Source organism: Vespa velutina, chromosome 2, assembly GCF_912470025.1.
Source record: "Vespa velutina chromosome 2, iVesVel2.1, whole genome shotgun sequence".
In the NCBI taxonomy this organism is placed as follows: domain Eukaryota; kingdom Metazoa; phylum Arthropoda; class Insecta; order Hymenoptera; family Vespidae; genus Vespa; species Vespa velutina.
In genome coordinates, this window is record NC_062189.1 from 5,406,120 (window position 1) to 5,431,474 (window position 25,355).

Here is a 25,355-nt window from a genome sequence, read left to right on the forward strand (position 1 = left end):
TAAAAAAAAAAAAAAGTTAAATTTATTTTATATATAATATCATACCCCTTCATCCTTCTTAAATATAACTTTTTTATATTTAATCCTCGAGTACGATATAATAAAATATATAAAAACAAAAATAAGATGGTATTGACATGATTTAAATTTACCGCGCATCAATGCGCACGCAGAAATAAAGCAATGGCGGTAAAATCGTGAATTAAATGACTTGGAAATTTTGTAGTTCGCGAATGCGTTGGAAACTCGTTTTCAGGTATAGACATATTTATTAGGAAAATAAGTAAATATCTATCCATGAATTTACTTGTGTACAAATACAGTATTAGAGTTAGAGATTTTACGAGCTGATGGAACCACATTTATTGGACTCATCTAATAGTATGCTACATCATAAGCAATGACGTGGATATAGGTTAGATTTCATACAAGACTCAACGTAACAAAATATTACTAAAAATCTGTTACTGGCAATAATTTACAAAAGAAGACCATCAAATTTAACTCTCAACGATGTTTGAAATCACGGACACACAAAGTAAGTATATTATCGTTCTTATAAACTTTATTCATCTTTGTACTGATATTAAAAAAAAAAAATAAATAAATAAAATAAAATGAACTCAAGATTATAATGCAGTTTGCTGTTTCATTTTAATAACAGAAGAACTGTTTTATAGAAATTGGAGTTGGGCTTGCAGGATTTGGAATATCGTTTTTATTCCTTGGAATTTTGTTATTCTTTGATAAAGGTTTACTCGCAATAGGAAATGTAAGTACTTGTGATAAAGATGTAGATATATATTTTAAAGTGCACTAAACTGCTATTTCTTTATCCAGCTTCTTTTCATTTCTGGTCTGGCTTGCGTTATTGGACCACGACGGACTTTAAGTTTCTTTTTTCAATGGCATAAAATCAAAGCCAGTGCATCATTTTTAGGAGGTGTTCTTGTCGTTCTGATGGGTTGGCCTATCGTCGGAATGATTATAGAAACTTATGGCTTTATACTATTATTCAGGTATTTGCTTTGTGTAACAATTCGTGTATTGATTTTATAAGTTGTTTTTTCATCTTCATCGTGTGTTTTTATTTTACAGTGGATTTCTACCAGTAGCAATAAGCTTTTTAAGAAGGATTCCTATACTAGGAACTATACTGAATATGCCAGGTCTTAGTCGAATTTTAAATAAGATAGCTGGTGATACGAACAGAACAACGGTATGACCTGCTTAAAATTTTCATATTTCATGTATATAAAAATAATTGTCACGTTGTACCCCAACTTGTCATTCCTTCTATGGACTTTTTCAAACTCTGTACAAAAATATAAAAGGGTTTGATCTCTTTTGTATTATTTAAGTATTAAATATAAGATCAATTGTACTATATTTGCTTTTTTTTTTTAATGTTAAAACGATAAGATAACATACGATCAGTGTTATTTACTTTATTGATTTGTGCATTTTTCTCAATAGATTACTTTATTACGCAAAATATTCGTTTAGTTACAATGAAAAAAAAAAAAAAAGAACAAAAAAAAACTTCATACATACATCCATTATAATAAACGCATTACTCTACTAAAAGTACAAAAGTAAGAGAAAACGAAGATTAAATTTTGTATCATTTTTATTGATTTGCTGCTTTTCCTGCATGCATCTTAACATGAACAGATCAGATACATACATTTTGAATAACGCGTCTCATTATCTTACACATAGTCGACTGGAGTGTGAAATTAAATTAATGTCCTCCTTACTTTGGTGGACTCTCGCTGATACCGTTAAAATGATATTTTATTAATTACGAATAATTAATTATCTACAACGGGCCGAGAATAAGGGCGGGGGGCGGCCCAGGTCTACGCGCCCCGCCATCGCCGTTAGTATTATTTCGTCGCGCGTCCCCTCGCTCAATTGTACATGCTGTTTCTTTTTTTTTTTTTTTTTTCTACAAATAACCTTCAATATTTACGTCAAAGTCAAATAGACCGATTGATTACCTTTCCAATATTATTAGCTTCTCACATACACGTAACGTTTTTATGCATTACACACCAAACATGTTTCTAAGATTCTTTTTGCAAGTATGCTTGTTTTGTTTTCTATAATGGAAGTGAAATATGAAAATTACATATAACGTGAGCTGCTGCAATAAAATACTGAATTCGGCAATAAATTAAGCGAATACTCTTCTAATCGACGATATAACGTATTCTGCCGAGTTTCATGCATTTCACGAGCTGCTGTCAGTTATCTTCAGCCTAAATGAATTATATAAAGTAGTTATTGACAGCTCTTAATAACCTGTCTCTCGATCTGGGAATTGCTATTAAATTGGATGACAAGGATAACGATGAAGGTGGTTGTGATCGCGATTGTGAAGGTAATGAGGTGAGGATATAGTTGCAGTTTTTTAAAGAAGGTTCTTAATTTCGTCGTACAATACAAGTACGAGGGCACCACCAGTACCACGAAGAACGTTAGAGAATGCACCCTTGAAGAAGGCACTACCACCTTCCGATTTGTAAATGGTGGCCCAGCAGTGAAGAGTACTCTTGTACAAAATTTCAGACTTGGCACGTCCAGACTGCATCATCATACGCCTACGTACTGTATCGAAGGGATAAGATACGATACCGGCAACGGTAGTTACAACCTAAAAAATAAACATACGAGTTAATTGCAAACAGAAACAAAACATATTCATTTTTTTTTTTTTTTTAGAGAGAAATCACTGATCTACCTGAGCAATACCCCATGAAACAAGGAATGGCGTTTTTTTAGGATCTGGCAGCATACCACGGGCAGTGTCGTAGAAACCGAAATAAGATGCTCGATAAATAATGATACCCTGGACGGATACTCCAAAACCACGGTACAGACCGGTAAGACCATCAGTTTTAAAGATCTTACTCAAGCAATTACCAAGTCCACTAAATTCACGCTCTCCACCAGCTTTACCGACATCAGCAGCCAACCTATACAGAATGATATATTATGGAATATGCTTTTCTGAATTTCAAGACAGAGAATCAGTGAAAAAAAAAAAAAAGAAAAAAATGTAACTAATATAATATACTTTACCTAGTTCTGGCAAAATCCAACGGATAGACAAAGCAGAGAGACGTGGCACCAGCAGCACCACCAGATGCGAGATTTCCAAGGAAATAGCGGAAGAATTGAGTATTCTTATCGACACCACCAAGGAAAACCTGCTTGTATTTGTCTTTAAACGCGAAGTTCAAAGCCTGAGTAGGGAAATATCGGATGACATTCGCAAAGTTACCACGCCAGTAACTTAAGAATCCTTGCTCTTTTGGAATACGAACGAAGCAGTCGATCATACCTTAAAAATAAAAATATTTCTCTCAGTACAAAAGAACTTTTAATAGACATCAAGTATGTGCAACGTTAACATGTCTTATTTTTAAAATTTATCCAAAGATAATGGAACAAATAGAGGAAAAAAAAAAAAAAAAAAAAAAAAAAAAAAAAAAAAAAAAAAAAAAAAAAAAAAATTTGTCGGACCTCAATTCGTACGTGCATTAATTGGTATTACGTCGTAATATCATCCAACTTATTTTATCGTCAGATTTCAAAATAATTTGATAGTATTATTTTAAGAAATCAATAAAATTCGAAAAAAGTAATAGTTTAAAAACAATTACATTTCTAATTTTAATAATTACATATCCATTTCATGGTCAACGTCAGTTATCATAATGTGAAAATATATAAATTTATTATATAAATTATTCAACATGGTCTCCTTTCAAGATCATACATTTTCACGACGTCAAATCGTTACGAAATTCCAACATCGTAAATGTTTTTTTTAACAATGGAAATAATTCCATTCATAAAAGGACTGTAAAATCATTGAAATATCGATCTATCATTATTGCGACCACAAGACAATCGAATTAAACGAATAAAAACGATTCGAACGTTATTCGAAAGGCGGCCATGTTGGCCCGCATCGTCATCGATCGGCAAGCAAGGAGCACGCATTGTCCAGTGAAAAAGCGAAGCCTCATTTAGTGCCATCTGGCAGGCAAAATGTCCTTATGGAATATCGATCCACTATTATCCATCAAAATGGATACATTTAGTTCTTTTCAACTATTTAACACCTCTCTGTATGCAATGTTATATAATCACGTCGAAAATCGACCTTCCTCTGTGTTATATAAACGGACAAAACTTCGGAAATACTTGAGTGGTACATGCGACGATGCGCTTTGATCCGACATTGTTCCTCCCCTCGTTCATGACCATTACATAACGGTATAAATCTCGTCCCTTCGCCAATACCGTGATATCATTCAACTAGACAGACTTTCCATGTCTCGAGGAAAGTCTCGATTACCACGAACTTTTAAGAAATATGAAATAACGCTAATGACTAATGGATTTGATTTAGGCGTAACAAAGGTCTCCTTGGGAGGAGGAGGTAGCAGCAGATTTTGACCGAATCGAATCAAGAATTGATTCGAACCGGTCCCTGAAAATAGACATTTAAATATTTCGTTCGAAGAAAAATTAAACTTACCCTTGTAGCGCTGATCTTCGGCAATTTGCTTAGAGATGTGCTGTACCTGCAGCAAAAGTTTCACACGTTCGATCGGCGCTACAGCCGTCTTCGAAATAGCAGCGGCCACGCCGCCAGCCACGAAATCCTTGGCGAATGCCACTGGGTCCGCTAAACCAGACATCTTTTTTTTCTTCTTTGTCGGATGTGGATACTCGCTTAATCGCGAGAGAGATATAGAAACGGGTTAACGAACGGGAAGGAGAGACGAGGAGAGACAAACTCACTCCTACTTGTTTATTGGACGCGCGCCGGACGACGAGTGAGCGAGGCAGAGTTCTTCTCGTCGAACGGACCCTCTGCTAAGAATAGACGCGCAGGTCACGTGCCGTCTTCTGCGCAGGTTCAAGCTTCTCTGGCACGACCGTTCCTTCGGCCAACCTCAGAGACCGTGACACTAAACGTACTTCCGAATCATTCCTCTTCTTACCCTAATTCCGTGACCTTACCTTCACTACGTGCTTCAACAACGAAGCTCCTGCATTTTCACGGTCGGAACATTTAATGGATAAAACCAAAAGCATCGTTTCATTCGAGAACGATTACAAATTTGAAAATTTCCCGATTTACGCGCCCTACAAAATGGTATTTCCGGTTAGTACGAACCTATAAGGAACGTCTTCTATTAAGAAACTCCTCGAGCGCTCGTGGCGGAAATATTACGAAAGATCCACTTTCGTATATATGATTCGAACACTTTCCTAAAAAATAAAAAGATAAGGATAGATTTTGAAAGAAACGATCTTACATGAGATCGTTTATCAAAAATGTAATATACAATATCACCAAACGTTAATAATTATAAAAATTTTGCATATCTCTTATATTGCGGTATTATCATTCGATATTACGCGAACATTTGAATTACCCGCGTATTTTTCTATCACGTGACAACCAATCATATGTTAGATATTGCAAACTAATGCCGCGTGGACGTCGATATTAGGCTTCTTTCTTCTACCTTGTTATTCGCTACTCTTTATATTATTCGAAATAAGAAAGAATTATTTACATGAAACGTTTATCCTTACCAACGATAAAATCATAAACGAATTCATATAAAATGGATGGATTTATAGTTATTTCGCACGTGCTCGATAACTCGAGCTCGGCCAGGAAACGAAAAGATAAAATCTCGTCTATAGACGAAACATTATATCAGGGACAAGTTCCTAGCATGACCGAGATTCTCCGAACTTACAGTAATGTTCTCAATTGGAAACGACCGTTGTTGCATACTGTTCTCATACCGATCGATCGATTGGCAACGTGATCACGCGCATATTATAGCTCGTGCTTGTCCGTTAGCTACGCCCTTCTCAGCCATTTTTTTTTTTATATCTTCCTTTCCTTCCTAACTTTTTTCCTAACTTTCAATTAAATAAGCATGATAAGAATTTGTTCGTATTGATTGATCAATTAAAATGACAATCATTCTCGAAATGTTCCCTTGGTGATTTCATGTTTTCAAGAATGAGACGCAAGGTTAATCTTTTCACACACAAAGAGGTCAACAGGGCACGACTTGCGTAACTCTGGCTTAGGGCCAGTGTGTGCCGAAGCACAGCGCCAGAGTTCAATGGAGTAACGTCGAGCAAAAGGTGTATTTATACATCTCTCAGAGATTCGTAGATTTTCGTTGTGGTGGACCTTGCAGAGAATAGAACATTGCTAAATGCGTCCTTTCGACGTCTACGTTATCCTGACGTTCAAGGCATCTTCGTACGAAGTAGTAGTAGTAGTCGATTGTACAACTTATTTTGATTCCAACATTATCTTACCATCTTCATTTGCGTCTTTATTTTTAAAATATTGTTTTTATCTATGCCTTTATCTATGTCTGTTTTAATGCTTTTATCTATGTATTTTACCAAAATACGTATGTTCTTAATTAGAAATATTATTATTATTATTATTATTATTTTATAGACATACGAGACGATACAAATCATTCATACGTATCCCTTAATTTATTTCTGTTTACTATAGTTTTTTTTTAAATCGTCAAAGATACGATGTTTCCTTGAAATCTAATTTATTTTTCTTCTTTTGAATCGCATATATAAAAGTTTGGAAAAAGATGAAAGGAAAAAAAGAAATTTGTTAATATAGAAACTATCTCGATCTAATATAATGATTTAATATCATGCATGAATATTTAATAGTATATACTAATCGATGATTTTAGGTGGAACGCGTTATGTCATTGATGCTGCTCAGTAAGATTTAAGCGACCTTGCCTACGCATTTGGCTAGCTTGTTATATTATGTATAAACTGTCACAATAATAAGTCCAAATAATAATCTACGAGTGTTAACATCATATTCTTGTCAGCGTTAGGTTAGTCACAAAAAATATTTTATTGTTATTATAAGTAATTTAAGAAAGGATATTGAGGTTAAGTTCGTTAATTATTTTCATGATTTGTTATTCTTGAAAAATAATCATTTTTCTAAAGTGTTCATATATTTAAATTATTTTTTAATAGGGTTTATCTGTATAAAGGAGAAATTAATAAACTTGTAAATATAGGAAACGATGCATATTACATAATCTTTATTCTAACGTTAAAGTTGGTATATGCATGTATGTATGCACGTATGTATGCACGTTGAATCGATACGATATGATAAACGATGTTATCGAAATTACGAGATTATTTTTAACATGTTATTTAACATTGAAAGTCAAAGGTATTTTTTTATTCTTTTGAAGACGCAATCAAGAATAATATATATTGCTAACGTAGCATTACAACTCGACAACAGTCTCCAGTGTTATAGATTGGATTGAATGACAACCTTGATATTACAAGCATAGACAGTATCTCACATAACTGCACTCGTCGTACATGATTCAACCATGGTCAATGCACTTAAATTGGACGGTTGTTTTATGTGAACTCGAACAAAAATAATTACGAAATAACGATTGATAAATATGATAACCTTAATGGTCGTACCAATGTTTATCCATTCATTTTATTTCATTTAATTATATATATGAAATTTTGTTCTTATTGAACTTTGAATAAAGATATATTTGCATACATATATGTTATGTATATACACATATTATATATATATATATATATATATATATATATATATATATAACATTAGTGATCTATATATTACAAATGTTTGATAAGATATTTAATATTGATGATTAGAAAGTATGACGTAAAGCATTTTAATGCCGAAACTACTTCATTCGTCGTAAAGAGTGAGTAAGAATTTATATCATGAAGCTTTAATAATAAGATCAAGGAAAAGGAACGAATGAATGATTTAATAATTATTAACAATCTTGATCAATTGATATTGTAATTATCATAAATATCATTAACCATAAGAATAGAAGTGAAGCAATGAGATTTAAGAATCATAATAGTCGTAGGTGGCGCCGATAATAAACTAACTAAAATAGATTATGTAAAAATAGTTGATAGAAGTTCTGCATTACCGACGGTTAAACTTAAAATATATTTATTTTACTATTATTGATCTAATTCTAAAACAATAGAAAAAAGAGGATAATGATTCCAGATCAATAATTAAAAAATATGACAGTATCTATGAGCAATAAAAAGTTAAAAGTATTATATGAGTTTTTCTGTTTCTATTATAATATGTTATAACGGAACAGAAAATCTTTAAAGGTCCATTTTTTTATTGTTTATATATAAAAAAGAATTATAGAACTAGAAATTTTTAATAATTTTTCAACTTCCGGCGACACAAACGCCAAAGATGCCGACTAGTTCTAACTATGTTTATACTGTAGTTGGTGACTATTGGACGACTCGTTAGCAAAGTACTAAATTATAATTATTGGATGTAATTATCTAATATTTGACGTTTCTATCAAAACATAACTTAACCTTATTCTTACATTGTTACTTTCATAGATAAGTACCACTTGTTTTTGTAAGTAATGATGAATTGTTGATGCATTTGCGAATACATTTTATTTGATCAGTAAAAATGTGTTGAAATATATATATTTATAGGATAGTACTTAATATATATATATATATATATATATATATATATATATATATATATATATATATATATATATATATATATATGTGTGTATATATATATATATATATATACAAATATGTGTGTATATATGTGTATATGGTTGTCATGTATGACACAGTAATGAAAGTAATACATGAACGAATAATATATGAGAAGTTTTACGATTTTTAACATTGTGAATAAGAGTTTGAATTTATCTTTATCGATATTGTAATTATTGGAAAAAGTTACGCATTTTATTCCATAGTTTTTCAAATATCTTGTATCTAAAAATTAAATAATGACAATTGCAACTTAAATAAGATGTATGTATATGAATTGAAATGTATAAGCAACATATATAGATTATTAATTGTTTCAGTTGTTAAAATGCAGTGTAGTCATGATATAGCAATATACTGTATAAATGTTACCTGAAAGTGAAAAAAATATAGACAACATGATAGAAGGTAAATTGAATTTACTATGAATACAACACTTCTATTATATCACTATGTATATAATACATTAAACTCATATCAGAAAATATCACACTTATAGGAGGGGATACGCAATCCAGTACAACAAATGATCCACACACTGGTAGGTTTCAATTTTATCAGTACTTTATACGTACAAGTTTTTTCTTAAACTATATTTATGTGAAGTCATGTTCCAAGCTTGATATAATTAAGTTAGTGTTCATTGTAGGCATCTGTTACGTTACAGAATGGGGCTTCATCTCTTTTTCTATTATATTGAATTGTTGGTTGTTAGAATCAAAGACATTCTTCTTCTGATAATAGAATGTGTATAATCAAACATAACCTATGATAACTTTAAATATTGATATTTTAATATACATAAAAAATTTCAATAGTTAGATTTAAAAGTGAATATAAAAAAGTTACCAATATTTAAATTTTATATTTTTCTTAGAAGTTTCGGACTCTAGAATTGTACATAGTGAGGGATTACATGAAGGTACATCTGAATCAATATCCCAAACTAATCCTGAAACTGGTCAGGAACTACTTACAGTTCATGGGGCAACGCAAGGAGAAAGTAGTGATGCAGTTAGTATTCATACTGCTAGTACCTCAGCCTCTGGCAATGGTAAGTCTTCCATGTTGATATTTATATTGTTTTACATTATTATAAAAATAATTTTTAATTACTTTTTAGAGTCCAGTTCTAGTAGAGTAAGTGCAATAACAGTTATACTACCCTGGGGTGCTCAAAAAGAAACAGTAAGGCCCCAACAAATTGGAGATATGGATTTAAGCCCTGGAGAATTTGTAATGCGCACTTCGTTTGCTAAATTCACTGCACAAGCAGAGAAGAAAATGGAAGCTGTGATGACAGAACATGTATGTGTTATTTTTGTTATTAGTTTTTATTAGTGTTATTTTTTATAAGTGATTGTATTTTTTCGCCGTATATATATATATATGTATATATATATATGTGTGTGTGTGTGTGTGTGTGTGTGTGTGTGTGTGTTATTAACGATAATAACATTTTAGGAAAAAGCACTTTCAAAAATATTACAAAGAGGAGAGGACCCACAATTTGACCAGCTTTTATCGGCATTTGGATCAGTTGCAGAGCATTGTTTACCTTCTATTTTACGTGCATTATTTAATTGGTATGAAAGACAGTTAGTTGACAAAGGTAGTGATCAAAAGAAACCTGCTGCTGGAAAAGAAGATCAAAAGGGCAAAAGGTACTTTCTTATTTAATTGCATTTTTGTCTGAATATAAGATTAAGAATATGTATTATTTCGCAGTATTATGTATACGATTGTATCAGGAAGTGTAGAAACAGTAGAAAGAAGTGAAGCAGATTTACTTCAAGAACGCAGAGATCTTGCTGTTGAATTTATATTTTGTTTGATGTTAATTGAAGTATTGCGACAATTGCCATTTCATCCGGGTCATGAAGATTTAGTAACATATATTGAGAATATTGCTTTTAAACATTTTAAATATAGAGAAGGGTGAATATAATGCTATAAAATATTTTATATTTATAATTTTTTATTTGTAGAAACAATTTCTTAATAATATTAATTATCTAGTATACAAAATGAACCCAATGCTGCAAATATACATATTATTGCCGATCTCTATGCAGAAGTAATAGGAGTTCTAGCACAGTCGCGATTTATGTCTGTCAGGAAACGTTTTATGGTAGAATTAAAAGAACTACGTGCTAAAGAACCTGGACCTCATACTACACAAAGTATTATTTCTTTGTTAATGGGAATGAAATTTTTTAGAGTTAAGGTAATTATCTTGTATATGATATGTATATATAATTTTTATAATATTTAAATAAACGTATGAATATTTTCAGATGGTACCAATAGAAGAATTTGAAGCATCTTTTCAATTTATGCAAGAATGTGCACAGTACTTTTTAGAAGTGAAAGATAAAGATGTAAAACATGCTTTAGCTGGTTTATTTGTTGAAATATTGGTACCAGTTGCTGCTGTAAGTTAAAGACATAACAAACTCTAATACTGTTTATTAAATATCCAATACTACTACTATAATACTATAATTATTGACAAATAATGAAATTTTCCGTATTGTAGGCTGTGAAAAATGAAGTCAATGTACCTTGTTTGAAAAATTTTGTTGAAATGTTATATTCTACAACATTAGATATGTGTACTAAATCTAAGCATAGATTGGCATTATTTCCTCTTGTAACATGTTTGTTATGCGTTAGTCAAAAAACATTCTTTTTACAAAACTGGCATTATTTTTTGGCCATGTGTCTTTCTCAATTGAAGAATAGAGATCCTAAAATGTGCAGGGTTGCATTAGGTATGCGATATCATTTATGCAATAGAACTTTTACATGTATTATCTATTAATAAATAATGATATATTTCAGAGGCTTTATATCGATTACTTTGGGTATATATGATACGTGTTAAATGTGAAAGTAATTCAGCCACACAAAGTCGATTACAAAGTATAGTGAACTCTTTGTTTCCCAAAGGATCCAAGGCAGTAGTACCTAGGGATACACCTTTGAATATATTTGTAAAGATTATTCAATTCATTGCACAAGAAAGACTTGATTTTGCAATGAGAGAGATAGTATTTGATTTATTATCTGTGGGTAGACCGGTAAAAATTATTTTAACGCCCGAAAGAATGAGTATTGGATTACGAGCGTTTTTAGTAGTGGCAGATAGTCTTCAACAAAAAGAAGGTGAACCACCTATGCCAAGAACTATGGGTGTATTACCCAGCGGAAATACAGTTCGTGTAAAAAAAACTTTTCTAAACAAGGTAAATAAAAAAAGGGAGTAATCTATTGTTATTATGATGTTTTATACAATTTGTGTTTGTTTGTAAATTTCAGATGTTAACAGAAGATACAGCTAGGAGTATCGGAATGTCCTCGTATTTTCCACATGTACGTAGAGTGTTTGTTGATATTTTACGTGCTTTAGATGTTCATTATGGTCGTCCATTGATGATGACAAGTACCCAAAATATGAATAAAGAACCAGATGAAATGATTACCGGTGAACGTAAGCCTAGAATAGATCTTTTTCGTACGTGCGTTGCTGCAGTGCCTCGTTTAATACCTGATGGAATGACTGGAGCAGAGCTAGTTGACTTATTATCACGTTTAACTGTACACATGGATGAAGAACTTCGCGGATTAGCATATCAAAGCTTACAGACTCTAGCATTGGATTTTCCTGACTGGAGACAAGATGTTGTTCTAGGGTTTACACAATTTCTTGCCAGAGACGTTCAAGATACTTTTCCTCAACTTGTTGATAATGGTTTGAGAATGTTATTACAACTTCTTACAAGCTGGAAGAATGCACTTATTAGTCCTAATATAAGATTGAAAGAGCAAACAATGGACAATACAAGATCGAATATACGGCCGAATGTAGATACAACTATAAAAAGAAGTGAATCCGGACAAGTACGTATTAATATATTAATTCAGAAATAAATGCAATTTTATTAATATTATTTATTTATAGAAAGTAGAACCAATATCGTGCGTCTTTCATCTGGTTGAAGGATTTGCATTGGTAATGCTGTGCAATTGTCGACTTTATCCTCGACGATTGGCTGTACATATACTTCGTGAATTAAAATTCTTATTAAAATTATTGGGTGAGAATGAAATAATCGTTTGTCTGCTATGATATGTATATATATATATATGGTGGATAAATGAATGAGAAAAAATAAGATTTTTCCAATTGTAGGAACTCCCGATGACGATCAACCTGTTATCGATGTGATAGACGCTTGTTGTCCAACTGTTTTAGAAAAATGTTATCATATGTTACCACCAGCAGAAAAAGCAGCTGCTGCTTCTACATTTAATATTGATCTTCAATGGATAGCTGATAGAAGTAGTTGTGTTTGGACAGCAGGTACTTGACCGATTAGAATTTTATTAGAATTTTATTTAATATCGATTTTAATGTTATATAAAATTGTAGGATTTCATGATGAAAACAGTACAAAAAGTTCGTCTTCTTTGAATTTAAATGGGGCTGATCCATGGGGGACCTGTCTATTTGCATTTTTGGAAAAGGACAGAGTACTTACTCAATGTTCCAATGCCGTTGCTCATTCTTGGCCTATTGTTTTTACAAGAATAAATTCTTTATTTTCGGTAGTCGATCCTACGTGAGTTGAATCTTATTTCTTATATGCGTTTATTAATTTTCAAAAATGACACGTATCGTTTCTACTTTAGACCTGTCAATGATAACAGAGCTTCGCTTTTACGAAGCTCAACTACAGTACGAAAGCCAGTAAATGAAAGAGATGTCTACATGCACGTTTGGAAAAATTATTTGACTTTTGGATACAGAGTTGTACCACCTGTTCCAAGTCCTGTTGTTCGTTGTGCCAGTCCAGATCTCAGTCTCAGGTAAATTAATGCATATATTTTTGAATAAATTTTCTATAATTACTTTCTTATATCATATGATGATGTTGCATATACGTTTTACGATGAAATGTTGGGGATGGATATATATATATATATATATATATATATATATATATATATATAATATATATATATATATAATGGTTAGGTTTTTAAAAATATCATTAAGTATAAGTGTATACGTAGATTTTTTATTCAATAATATAATACGATATACTTAGATGATTAATTTATATAAATTAATAATAATATTCTCAGATTTAACTGTACGGTTCTTACGGTATACGGTTGTTTACAACGTTGCTTTATGTGTAGTTATTAAAGGGTGAAAAGATATAAATTTTAACTATTATTAATTGGTATCAATTGGTGTTGGATCATGTCTGCTTATGTCTGTCGTGAAATGGAAAATTTCTTTCTTAATTCTATCTTCTGTATATTTATTTATATTTCTCTTATTAAGATTATATCACATTGTTGATTAGTTATATTACTTCTTCTGGCACGTACATCAATCCTAATCTCTTTTATGTCTTATGCAATGCAAAAACTTCAAGAGGTATTGTCTTGAAACGTAACATGCTAATGATAACATGCACGTTCTCTGAAATCCTGTCAAAGCACCAGATAGCAAAATTAACTTATTAAACTTTCGTCTAAACTAGCACCAATTTGTACCAATGTGCGCTTTGCATTCGGGAGCGGGGGGTTTAAATTTTTTGCATATATACTCTTATATGCGCACATTGCTTTCTTTTTCTGCAACGATACACTTTGCATGTTATCTGTTATTGTTTCATACATGTATGTACACATCTGGGACTTAGAATAGTAGTTTCTGAGCAGTAAATAACATTTGATACAAGGAGCATTGGTGGTACACTGTATTGCATACTCTAGTGGTCAGCATACGGTGGAGTTTGGTGTGTTGTGCATGAGTAAGGAGTTGAGTCAGAGCCTGGAGAACCTCGGTGGGGCGCAGACCCTGCCGGGCCGGTTCTCAGTTCCGTCCATTTCCGGCATCTACATCAGGCATAAGCGGACCAGGTGAGCCTAATTTGAATCAGTTGTAAACGACCATGTTTAGATGTCACTCAGAATTAAACGGTCATTGGTAATTTCCACCACATTTTATCGGAATTTTTACTTATAAGGCACAATGTCCATATGCTTTATAAGAGTTTCAGCTTCAAGCAGGTTCCTTCTTAGTCCAGTCACTATACTTTCTCGCGACATAAGCACTGTCCATGTCTTGTCTGATGACCGTTCCCGATCGTTAATCGCGTTAAATCCAATTCGTTCGTTCATGTCATTGATGCATTGTATATATGTACAAAAGATAAATGATAAATTGATTTAGCGAAGAATTATAGTAAGATCATTTTCGTAGCTCTTCACCGGATAGTCTTTCCGCCGAAAGAGGTGATAACAAATCACCTGGAACAAATGCGAGCCCCGCGGCTCTGTACAAATTAACAGTACCTCTTTTGCGATGCGAGGCAATTGATGTTAGAGATGCTGCTGTACAAGCTATCGGTAAAGTAAATGCCGATGCTTTAAAGTGAGTATATTTTTTTATTAATTTCGCGTTTATCTAAAAAGTTTCGAGTATCAATTTTTTACTATCTATATAGAGACTTGATGGAAGAATTAGTTCCCTATATACGTGAAGCTGTTGATCGCAAACAAGAAAACATGAGACGTAGAAGACGAAGAGATGCACTTAGATTGCAGTTAGTTCGAGTTTTGGAATTGATTGCTGAATATGGAACATTTGGAATCTGGTTTGTTAGGAAATATTTACTCTCTCTTAGATATAAAATTCAAAGAATCTCTCTATATTGATATCTTAAAAATTCTTTTAGTCCCGCCGTTTTAGATCGCGAAACACAATCTCTCCACCCAACATTTGTTGAGTATATAGATGGAGCGCGTATTTATTTAGAAAATGAAACCGATAAAGAAGCTCCAGCAGTGAGAGATATTAAATTACACTTTTGTAATTTTATAAGAAAGATGATAGAAAGTTTTTCGTGTGAGTAATATAGCTGATTTGTTGAGCACACCGAAAAGTTAAACGTTTATAGAAAGTTTTTTCTTTTCTGTTCTTCTTTTTTTCTTTTTTTTTATTTTCTATTCTTTTTTTTTTTTTTTAGTGGAAACGTGTCACAGTTTATTGAAGAGGGATTTAAGACGGAATTTATTTATGCTCTTTGCTAGTTGGGCTGGACCTTATGGTAGACCTCTCACAAGTGTATCGTCTTTACACGAAGAAGAAAAGACATGTACAGAATTACAACTTTCAGCATTACAAGCTATGAGTGGTTTATTATGTTGCGGACCGTGTTTCAATCCGCAGTCACTTTCCGAGGAGGGTGCGATATTATATCAATGGTTAGATTTATTATTAGCTAGTAAGGATGAGAAGGTAGGTTTCAAGGCGATATTAAAGAATTTAAGGTCCTTAGATTTTTGGTTACTTATTTCTATATATTACTAATGTACTTTAGATTTATGCTTTGGCTCGTGAAACAGTTGTTCTATTATTGGAAGGAAATCCTGATATTGGTGCACTTCTTGATTGGGTAGTCGATAGATGTTATACAGGCGCTCCGCACGTGGCCGATGGTTGTTTCCTCGCATTAGCAACAATATTTAGTGCAAGGTTTGTTTTATTACATATATTACAAATTAAAGATATCAACGATTCATGAAATATAGATTTTTATATAATTACTAAAAAGTTGAGTATATAATACAATATATACATATATTTTATAAATAGAATAATATTTATTAATCATTACTTTTGCAAGAAATGTATAGAAGACTTTTCAAACGATAAATAAGTTTAAATAGTAATTATATTAGGATAGAAGTCCTTGTTATAAATTATGTGGAAGCTTAGGCTTAAGCAGATCGTATCGTGTGTTAATAGGGAATATCCTTGTGATCATTATACAAGTATCATTAACGTAACTTTAATGAATACTGGTTGTCCTCGTGCACCGGTTCACGACGAGGCTCTTCAACTCCTTCAGCTATTAGATCAAAGATTCTTTGGAAACGTGGGACCATTGCCAGCCACAGAACCCGAAACTGGTACGTACATTTTTCTTCTTTCTTTTCTTAATTATATTTTTCACTCCTTATCCTTTTCCATGTCTTCTTTAAATTCTTTAGAAAATATTTGCAATTCGTGATTGTTTTGCCACGATTTAGTAAATATAGGTGCTTTTTGACGACTCGTTAAAGTATTATTGCGAGCTAATTCTGAAACTGATAATTATTTATTTATTAGCATTTTTATTAAAGATGCAATTAGTATTAGACATATTTATTAATATCGAACATTTTTTATTTTAATTATTTATATGCATTTTTTTAATTTACCAATATTTCCATGATTTGATATGCGTCCGGCAGCGTCATTTCTTCCGTGGGAACGCCGTAAAAACATACGAATCATTGCACTGCGAAAATTTTGTCCGGTGGTACAATAAAGAATGAAATTTATTCCAAAATTGGTGTTGAAAAACAAGTTGCACACCTGTTGCGCCAACTCTATCGATCGCGGTGGATTGTTGTCCGGCTGAAAATCACGGACATTATCAGTGTTAATCGTTATTATGAAATTACACGTTCTTATCACGATATTCATATCAGTAATAATATTATTCAAAAAGAGTAACAATGTTAACTAAGTATGTGATATATATATATATATATATATATATATATATATTAAATATATATTAAAATATATATTTAAACAAACATATTCGTAATATGCTTAGAATTTTTACAAGATTCTCTCAGATATTTCATTTCGAGTATCTGTCGAGAAAATATGAATTCTATAAAAATCAATGGAAAAGTACTTCAAATCTTTTTAACAAAATATGTATATATATATATGTACATATATAAAATACTCCAATATATGTACCTATATTATGAAACTTATTTTTACGAACGAAAAAATAGAAAATGATATCAAGTGGAAAAATGAATCCATGAGTGAATCTCGTGCAATACATATACGGAAAAAGAAGAAATCGCAATTCAATAGAAGTACGTACGTATAGAAAAGCATGTACTCTGATAGCGTAGGCCGGCAGATTGAGACAGAGAAAAACTGTGGATACGATGAGAAGCATTTTAGTAATTTTACTTTGAGCGAAAGTATTTCGAGGACTTTGAGAACAGGACATTTGATCCTGCGAAGCCCTTGATTCGGTGGTCAGTATTCTCCTTACTTTGGCGAGTCTATAGATAGCACGTGCGATGAGTATATTCAATACAACGATTACGGTAAAAGGTACAACGAAAGTTAGTATCGCGTCGATCGAATTGAAAATAGTCGCTGAGGACTCCCAACCCTCAGCGACAAGACATTCCGTCACATTTTTTGTATTTGATATTTTTAAACGAGGACTCGAAAACCATAAAGTTGGACTACACGTCATAATACCGAGAACTGTCAATCCGATGACTACGGTTTTTGCTCTAGCCACTGTACACATGGATTGACGATGAAAAGGATATTGAACAGCGACGAATCTTTCGACGGTGAAGGCTACCACAAACCAAACACTTAAAAAACTACAAAGTGTTGTTAGGTAGATGAAGAATTGACAGAATCCTTGCTCGTTAAAAATACCAATATTCACCATATTCAACCATACCACAAAAACTGATATTAAAAATCCAGTGTCGCTTATAGCCAATGCTCCTAAATATATACTTGATGAGGATCGTCGTAATTTTGTACCGAAGAACACACATACGGATAGACAGTTTCCAAGTGAACCCAAATATACTAATATCGGAGTATAATACAGTTGTATCCCTCTTAGGATCGCCTCGGTCAGATCGGTTACTTCACCCTCTTCCTTTGTCTCTGTCATTATTTCTTTTCGAATAACTTTAAGAAATCTTTTGTCCTGGAACAAATATCCAAACTGATTTGATGATGATCGATCTTTCAGAAAATTTTTTCTGAATGTTCATTGCTCGTAACACACGATTGATCAATATTACATATTTTCTTCCCATTTTGATAATTCAAATATATTCTTCTTGGTTTTATTGCCTTTATAAATAAAAGAACAAAGAAAATTAAATTTCAATTTATAAATTTTTCTATACTCAGAGTTATCGGAAATTTTACAAATTCTATCTATAAATTCATCTTTTTATAAGTTATAACGATATGACAAAAAAGAGAATATATCGATCTATTTAAAAAAAAAAGGATCGCAGAAAGAATTTCCTTTAATATTCCGAGATAAAAATTTTCTCCATAAAAATTTATCATCAATTAAAATATTGTCCCTTTTGAATAAAACAATTTCTTTTTTAACATTCTTCCATGTAATCGAAGACAACGAAGATATTTAAGTTTCTCTGAGGACACTATGTATTTCTTGGCACATAATATCACTTTTTAGTAACAGGTGACACGGTTTAAATCGATTCTAAGCTTATCGACGATCAAACTTTTATAACGTAACGTTAAAAATCAAAGTAAACACTAGACTTTGATGGATGTTCTTTTGGATTTCTTTCTTTTTTCTTCACACTCTTTTTCCTATAGTACGTTAGTGTATTTCGCAGTAGATAGTAAAACACTCATTGTCGGTTTAAAGTATAGACAAACTAGAAAGCGTTCTGGAACGTATCCAAGTTCTTTTAGACGCCGATGACGAGAGTACGACTTTACTTCGGCCCTTTCAAATATTGGCAACGTTTCACCCACGTAAAGTTCGATTTATTCCACCATGAGATATATAAGGAGTGGTATTTTTAATGATATTTATCAAGGCGTATCTCTCGTCGATGTTTCTTTTTCTTCTTTTCTTTTCTTTTCTTTTTTTTTTTATTATTATAAAAAATTTTAAGATTTAAAAAGATTCACAAAAAGTTCCAAATCCTTTTCGGATAAAAATAGAAGAAAATATTCGAAAATTAGTACCAACTCGAAAGAAGATAAAATTGTGAGGCCGCAATTTGTTCTCACACTTTTCACGTCCGTCGGATAGAACATTCATTATCGAAAACTATTGTTTGTTGATGTTTTCATATTAATATTAATTTTACTACACTTTTCATTTAAAAAATAATTCTTTCTTTGTTAAAACCAACACACGCGACACGTGGAATCGTCGAAACGAAATAAAAAATCTTTTAATAAAATTTTTTTTTTTAAATCGTTTAATTCCGTTAGATCGCAAAAATTATATGATTCTATATATATATGATTATATATATATATATATATATATATATATATATATATTCTATATATATATATATATATATATATATATATTCTATATATATATATATATGACACTATCCGGGGTTTTTTATGATAACAATCAATGTAACTCGATGTTAATGAGAACGCGAATTTAACGAAAGGATTTTTTCCTTTGATCTGTCCTAACAAAGGTCTTTTATAAACGGTGAAACTTTTAACAGGACGGCGCTCCATCTATTTCTGCTACGCGTCGCTACGATTCATTCTTGATAAAGCCCGGTGCATCCAACATTCTGGCTTCTGCGCATCGTTGCGCCGGGACAAATTTCCCCTTCATTCCTCGATCTTCAAGAGTCTAAGCCATCTCTGAACTTTTTTTACTTTACGAATTTGTTAACCATTTTGTCTACCATCGATTAGTTTTAATAATATTTTTTAATAATGTGCAACACGCATGTAACAAGTTATTTTTAAATATTATTAAAATCTCCTTTTTATACAATTCATTTATTTATTATAATTTTATTTAATCAAAGGATATCATAACAAAGTGTTTCTTCTTAAGGATAAGAAATGTATAGGAAACACAGACAAAGGTATTTTATGTAACATTTATATTATATAATTTTATGATTTAACAAGGAATTACATAATTCATTGGTAATTTATAATTTATTTGTTACCAGATAATTAAATAATAAAATACTCCTATTACGATTAATAATATTTAATTAATATTACTCGAGAATATTTTTTATTCTTTTAAAATCTTTTATTTCACGTGAAAGATCTTCTTATGTACTTTTGTTTTACGAATTATAATATTAACTTCTTTGGAATGTACTTTGGTATTATATACTATGCAAGGATATTATTTTACTTTTTCGACAAATATTATTATTATTATAAGATAGATTTTAATGAATTATTTTTTCTTTATGAAAGTATTACTCTCCTTTATATTTTTCGTCAAAATTTTAATTCATACTGATTTTATTATATGTATGTAATAATAATATAACGAATTTCATTTTCAAATATTGAAATTGTAATTCAATATTTTTAGATTACACATAACATTATTAATAATGAATTTTTATTGCGTGTTACGTATCATTGTACTTTAAAATTCGAATATAATCTTTTAAAATGTGATAAGAATTTTTATCACGTTATGCGTTTCATATTATTTAACAAGTTTGAATATATAGAATTATAAGACGTGATAAGTATTTGATTCTTTCGTTTTATAGGTCAGGAGGATTTAGCTGCAAGCTCGACCGCTACTGCTTCAGGAGCAGTGCAACAATCGAATCCCACGGCAGGTGTATCTTCAAGTGGCACTATTCGAGGTGGTACCCTCGATGTTTTACTTTCAACTACTTATTGTCGTAGTCAAATGTATTTGTCACGTCAGCTGGCCCAATTGCATCCAGAATTGACGATGCCTATGTTCAGCGGTGAGTAATCTTGTGATATAAATATTGAAGAAAAAAAAAAAAAAAAAAAAAAAAAAAAAAAGGAAAATAACTTATCTTCTTAACATGAAACTTTAATCATTTATCTGTCAAAATTTCCCCTTCTTTTTTTTCTTAGAAGTTTTGCGTAAAAGTCGATAAACTTGTTAACTCGAAATGATTCGAAATCTTGTCATAAGTACGCGTTATCAAAGAGCAATAAATATTCTGTTAACTATGTATCTACAGCAATAGCAGATGTATCGGCATCATTTAATTATCAGTTAGTGATATATGTCGAGCTATCAAAAGACAGCTCGAATGGTTCTCTGGATCGATGATTATTCATTGCTAAAGTTAAACGAAACAGATCGCTTTTTGAAAAGTTTTGAAACTTTGTCATATACATAGAAAATTTTATAAAAATTCTTCGACGAAATTTAAAAATGTCCATATTATTGTTGAACTTGATCAAATGTTACAAATTAATGACGTTAAGGAACTATAAGAAATACCATGACGTAGGAAGAGTCATTATGTAGTTCCGGTTTCAGTTGTATTTATAGTGTATTTTCGGTTTCAGTTTCATTATATATACATCTAGCTCGTTATAATTATACTTGAAATTTTATCTATATTTGTAGTATAACTAAAATAAGTTTTCGACGGGTGACATTTTCTAAGCCGTTTTACTTCTTTTACATAATATTTGTTTGGAATGCGTAATAACGCAAAATATTATTCGGTCTTATAATTCCTCTGAATATCGTATCAAGTATCCGTTAACTTGGTATCATGCTACGCTTTAATATATATAAGTCCAAAGTGTCATGCACTTTGTTAAGGGGTGAAGGTTGGGAAATACATTCTCAATCTTTTCTAAGAATTATAACTGTGTTGCGAATTTTCTATCATGGGTAGAACAATTGAAAGTGTTCTGTTTACAATTATTTTAATTAGTATTGAAAGAAAAATGTGAAATTGGTGGAATATCATTGATTTCAATCATGCATCATTCTTTGAAGGAACGAACCGGCGAATATGTTCTTTTTTTTTTGTTTCTTTTTTAAAGAATATCATATTATCTTTAAGGCTATCATTTTTTATCTCTTTCTTTGGAATTAAATTTCTATTTCATTTATTTTTTTAGTCTTCTTGAATAAAAATTTATTTGGAAACATTGATCATATTTGATCTTTGGATTCGTACGACAATGTACATCCATTTTTGATTAAAAATCGATAGAGTATTTCTCATTCTTATGTTCTCTCTCTCTTTCTCTTTCTCTCTTTCGATCAAAAGAAATTAGATTATTTGCTCCCCACAGAGGTATTACGAGTCTACGACCCTTTTGTTCAATTCTAAGAATACTGATCTGCGATGTATTTGTGCTTGCGATAGATTTTTCTCTTTACCTTTCTGTGTGTTCTCACCACCAAGTCAAGTTCCAACTTAAACGTATCATTCCCATCATCGTATGTCAATTTCAACCTGTCCCATTCTAATCATCTCTTTCGAGACGCGCTAAGCTATTGTTAAATTGTTTGCATTCTTGTCATAATTGTCGTTCTAAAATACCTTTAATGTCGGAACAAAACAATCGAAATTATTCTCTTGATATATATTCATATCTGTTAATTTATTCGTAATTCATTCGTTTACAACCAAAAATATGTTTTACTGATTGGTATCGATAGAATGTAGATTAGGATTAATAATTTATATGTATTGAAAGTAAAAGTCTTTTTTATTAAGGTCTACATTCAACGTCAAATTTGTTCAACTTTAATAGAAATTTCCAATTAAAATTATCCGGAAATCGTAAATTATGAATATTTAATGATATGACCTACCACGTTTTTCATTGATATAAAATTGATAGATGCATTAAATGGAGGATAAAATAAATATGCGACGTTCAAGTCAATATCATTGTAACATCCTCTATGACGATACGAAATTGCGTTATCTTTGAACGTGGAAATGAAGTAATTAAATTCAGTCCCGGTTATGATTGTATTAATAATGCAGCTGTAAATTCAGAATGAAAAAGAAAACTATGGACGATGTATGTATGTATGTATGCAAATAAAATTCGTAGGGGACTGATTCGGAAGATTAATTAATTAAATGGATACAATAAGAGAGATTGTATAGATATGATAAGTGATTGAGAAATTCAATTTTATATATTCGATAATCATTCTCGTCCATTAATTTATCCTCGAATAACGAATCTTATTATGTTTTACATTCATTTAGATTTTTTATGATATTGATAATCGAAAATTCACGATAACGAGTTTAACAAATTGAATCGTATGTATGATATGCGTGTCCTCGAAACGATATGTACAGGATAACTTTATTATTTATTTTCTTCGATCTATGGTAACGTTAATATGAAATTACTATTTGTTTCAGAGATCACGCACAGGTTTCAAACAGCACGCCGTGAAGTTCGACAACTGTTGCTTCAGTATTTACTACCGTGGCTACATAACATGGAATTAGTCGATCCCAACGTACCACCCCCATCAAATCCTTTAAGTTATTATCAGGTAAAACAATATTGCTTTTAAGCACGCATAATTCTCTTTAACATTCGCGAGAATTTCATTCTGATCATAATCGAATCAAAGCCATGTAATCCCAAAGAATTCTTGGAAATTATTTTCGAAAGTGACGACAAATATAATTTACGAAACTATACATAATTAAATTCCTGTTCCCAAGAACGTATCACTATCTAAATAGTCTTTCAGCAACTTGTTAAATGAGATATGCCGATCATTTTGAAAATTTATGCACTTCTGCGAAAATTCTGAGTGGTTTTCATTTATCGAAATGGGGGTTGTAATGGATTAATATCGAGATAAGATGAATTTATTGACCATATCTCGAAGTATGTAAAAGTATAGGATATATTGAAACGCATGTTAGTCGATTATAGCATTGATAAGTAGGAATAGTATTAAAAAAAAATAATTTTGTAAAATATTATTAAAAATAATCCATTGGAGGCGCCGGGTATCGATCCCGGTACCTCTCGCATGCTAAGCGAGCGCTCTACCATCTGAGCTACGCCCCCAGTGATATACATTTCTTTGAGGACTATTATGATCGACGAATGTGATCTACTTTTGGTGAAAGGTGTAAATGACAAAAAAAAATGTTAACAACAAGAAAAAAAACATAATATGAAAAAAGATACTTGGAGGCGCCGGGTATCGATCCCGGTACCTCTCGCATGCTAAGCGAGCGCTCTACCATCTGAGCTACGCCCCCTTGTACTGTATGTTTTTATAAATAATATTTCTTCTCTTCAAAGCAACCCCTTACTAGAATAAATTTTATATCTTCAATTCGTAGTAGATATATTTTTCATTTCAATAATGTAATCTTGCCGTTATTTATTTGCTTAAATATCGCCGTTAATCATAAGCAAATAAAAATCTCATTTTATTTTATAAAATGTATTTTTGTGTGATTTAGGAGTTGTTTGACTTAGCATCCTACTATATCCTTGATTTATTTTATGATTAATTTAATTAAAAAATTTGTAATCGTAGCTAAGAATGAATAAATCTTTTGATTAGTATAAGATATTACATACGTTTGCACTTTATGATTCCTTTCACTTTTAAGTAGATTATTTTTCTACATAAAAATAATCTTTTAAACGATTAAGATCAAAGGGGGCGTAGCTCAAATGGTAGAGCGCTCGCTTAGCATGCGAGAGGTACCGGGATCAATACCCGGCGCCTCCAAAATTCTCTGTCTCTTTTTGTTTTTATTAAAATTTAATAAAGAATATCAAGCTATTGAAAAATCCCCGTGAAATTGACTGAACGATTATTCTGATTTTTTTTTTGTTTGTTTTCTTTTTTTCTTTTGATCAAAACGTTTGTAAATGTTCATACGTATAAATTAATTTTGTTAAAATTGACAGGAAACCCTTTGAAATGTCAGAATTCATGTTAAATGTCAAACACGGGAATACTTGCTTTGTTTGCATTTCAGGCAAATTACACATGACTGATCTTATAGATATA

At 31.4% G+C, this 25,355-nt stretch overlaps 4 protein-coding genes and 3 non-coding genes across 16 annotated transcripts in view; 3 read left to right on the forward strand and 4 right to left on the reverse strand.

Moving 5' to 3' along the window:
• Positions 1 to 190: 190 nt before the first annotated feature.
• On the forward strand, positions 191 to 1,389 carry LOC124946574 (vesicle transport protein GOT1B). The gene is made up of 4 exons (XM_047487412.1): positions 191 to 538; positions 681 to 772; positions 841 to 1,019; positions 1,099 to 1,389. Exons 1-4 carry the CDS (start codon positions 514 to 516, stop codon positions 1,223 to 1,225), a joined length of 423 nt encoding a protein of 140 aa, XP_047343368.1. The 5' UTR covers positions 191 to 513; the 3' UTR covers positions 1,226 to 1,389.
• Positions 1,390 to 1,612: 223 nt separating this feature from the next.
• Positions 1,613 to 4,870, reverse strand: LOC124946573 (ADP,ATP carrier protein 2). Its single transcript, XM_047487411.1, has 4 exons — positions 4,556 to 4,870; positions 3,088 to 3,349; positions 2,747 to 2,981; positions 1,613 to 2,659 (listed from the first exon to the last, which is right to left on the reverse strand). Exons 1-4 carry the CDS (start codon positions 4,716 to 4,718, stop codon positions 2,417 to 2,419), a joined length of 903 nt encoding a protein of 300 aa, XP_047343367.1. The 5' UTR covers positions 4,719 to 4,870; the 3' UTR covers positions 1,613 to 2,416.
• A 999-nt stretch (positions 4,871 to 5,869) lies between these two features.
• Positions 5,870 to 25,355, forward strand: part of LOC124946567 (protein furry) — a 28,350-nt gene continuing 8,864 nt past the window's right edge. The window contains exons 1-25 of one of the 7 annotated variants that reach the window (XM_047487392.1): positions 5,870 to 6,935; positions 9,006 to 9,093; positions 9,185 to 9,226; positions 9,563 to 9,739; positions 9,809 to 9,993; positions 10,150 to 10,349; positions 10,414 to 10,623; positions 10,705 to 10,912; positions 10,983 to 11,120; positions 11,225 to 11,459; positions 11,530 to 11,933; positions 12,007 to 12,588; positions 12,650 to 12,785; positions 12,881 to 13,051; positions 13,121 to 13,310; positions 13,381 to 13,557; positions 14,479 to 14,625; positions 14,969 to 15,139; positions 15,213 to 15,362; positions 15,444 to 15,613; positions 15,735 to 16,006; positions 16,089 to 16,243; positions 16,517 to 16,680; positions 21,097 to 21,303; positions 23,725 to 23,861. In XM_047487392.1, the coding sequence (XP_047343348.1) occupies positions 9,051 to 9,093; positions 9,185 to 9,226; positions 9,563 to 9,739; positions 9,809 to 9,993; positions 10,150 to 10,349; positions 10,414 to 10,623; positions 10,705 to 10,912; positions 10,983 to 11,120; positions 11,225 to 11,459; positions 11,530 to 11,933; positions 12,007 to 12,588; positions 12,650 to 12,785; positions 12,881 to 13,051; positions 13,121 to 13,310; positions 13,381 to 13,557; positions 14,479 to 14,625; positions 14,969 to 15,139; positions 15,213 to 15,362; positions 15,444 to 15,613; positions 15,735 to 16,006; positions 16,089 to 16,243; positions 16,517 to 16,680; positions 21,097 to 21,303; positions 23,725 to 23,861 (4,671 nt within the window). In that variant the 5' untranslated portion in view covers positions 5,870 to 6,935; positions 9,006 to 9,050. Of the gene's footprint in view, positions 6,936 to 8,271; positions 8,525 to 8,765; positions 8,950 to 9,005; positions 9,094 to 9,184; positions 9,227 to 9,562; positions 9,740 to 9,808; positions 9,994 to 10,149; positions 10,350 to 10,413; positions 10,624 to 10,704; positions 10,913 to 10,982; positions 11,121 to 11,224; positions 11,460 to 11,529; positions 11,934 to 12,006; positions 12,589 to 12,649; positions 12,786 to 12,880; positions 13,052 to 13,120; positions 13,311 to 13,380; positions 13,558 to 14,478; positions 14,626 to 14,968; positions 15,140 to 15,212; positions 15,363 to 15,443; positions 15,614 to 15,734; positions 16,007 to 16,088; positions 16,244 to 16,516; positions 16,681 to 21,096; positions 21,304 to 23,724; positions 23,862 to 25,355 lie in introns of those variants that run through there. The other 6 variants (XM_047487386.1, XM_047487390.1, XM_047487389.1 and 3 more) reach the window with 6 other exon arrangements.
• LOC124946572 (thyrotropin-releasing hormone receptor) lies at positions 16,286 to 19,819 on the reverse strand. 4 transcript variants are annotated; one of them, XM_047487408.1, is made up of 4 exons: positions 19,560 to 19,819; positions 17,661 to 18,524; positions 16,972 to 17,170; positions 16,286 to 16,857 (listed from the first exon to the last, which is right to left on the reverse strand). In XM_047487408.1, the coding sequence occupies exons 1-4, from the start codon at positions 19,629 to 19,631 to the stop codon at positions 16,721 to 16,723; spliced, it is 1,272 nt and encodes a 423-aa protein (XP_047343364.1). In that variant the 5' UTR covers positions 19,632 to 19,819; the 3' UTR covers positions 16,286 to 16,720. The 4 variants fall into 4 exon arrangements, with proteins under 4 accessions (XP_047343364.1, XP_047343363.1, XP_047343366.1 ...); XM_047487407.1 differs by having other exon boundaries at positions 19,556 to 19,819; XM_047487410.1 differs by having other exon boundaries at positions 17,661 to 18,673; positions 19,560 to 19,817.
• Positions 24,319 to 24,391, reverse strand: Trnaa-agc. The gene has a single exon. It is a non-coding gene; the product is annotated as a tRNA-Ala (tRNA).
• On the reverse strand, positions 24,516 to 24,588 carry Trnaa-agc. The gene has a single exon. It is a non-coding gene; the product is annotated as a tRNA-Ala (tRNA).
• On the forward strand, positions 24,998 to 25,070 carry Trnaa-agc. The gene has a single exon. It is a non-coding gene; the product is annotated as a tRNA-Ala (tRNA).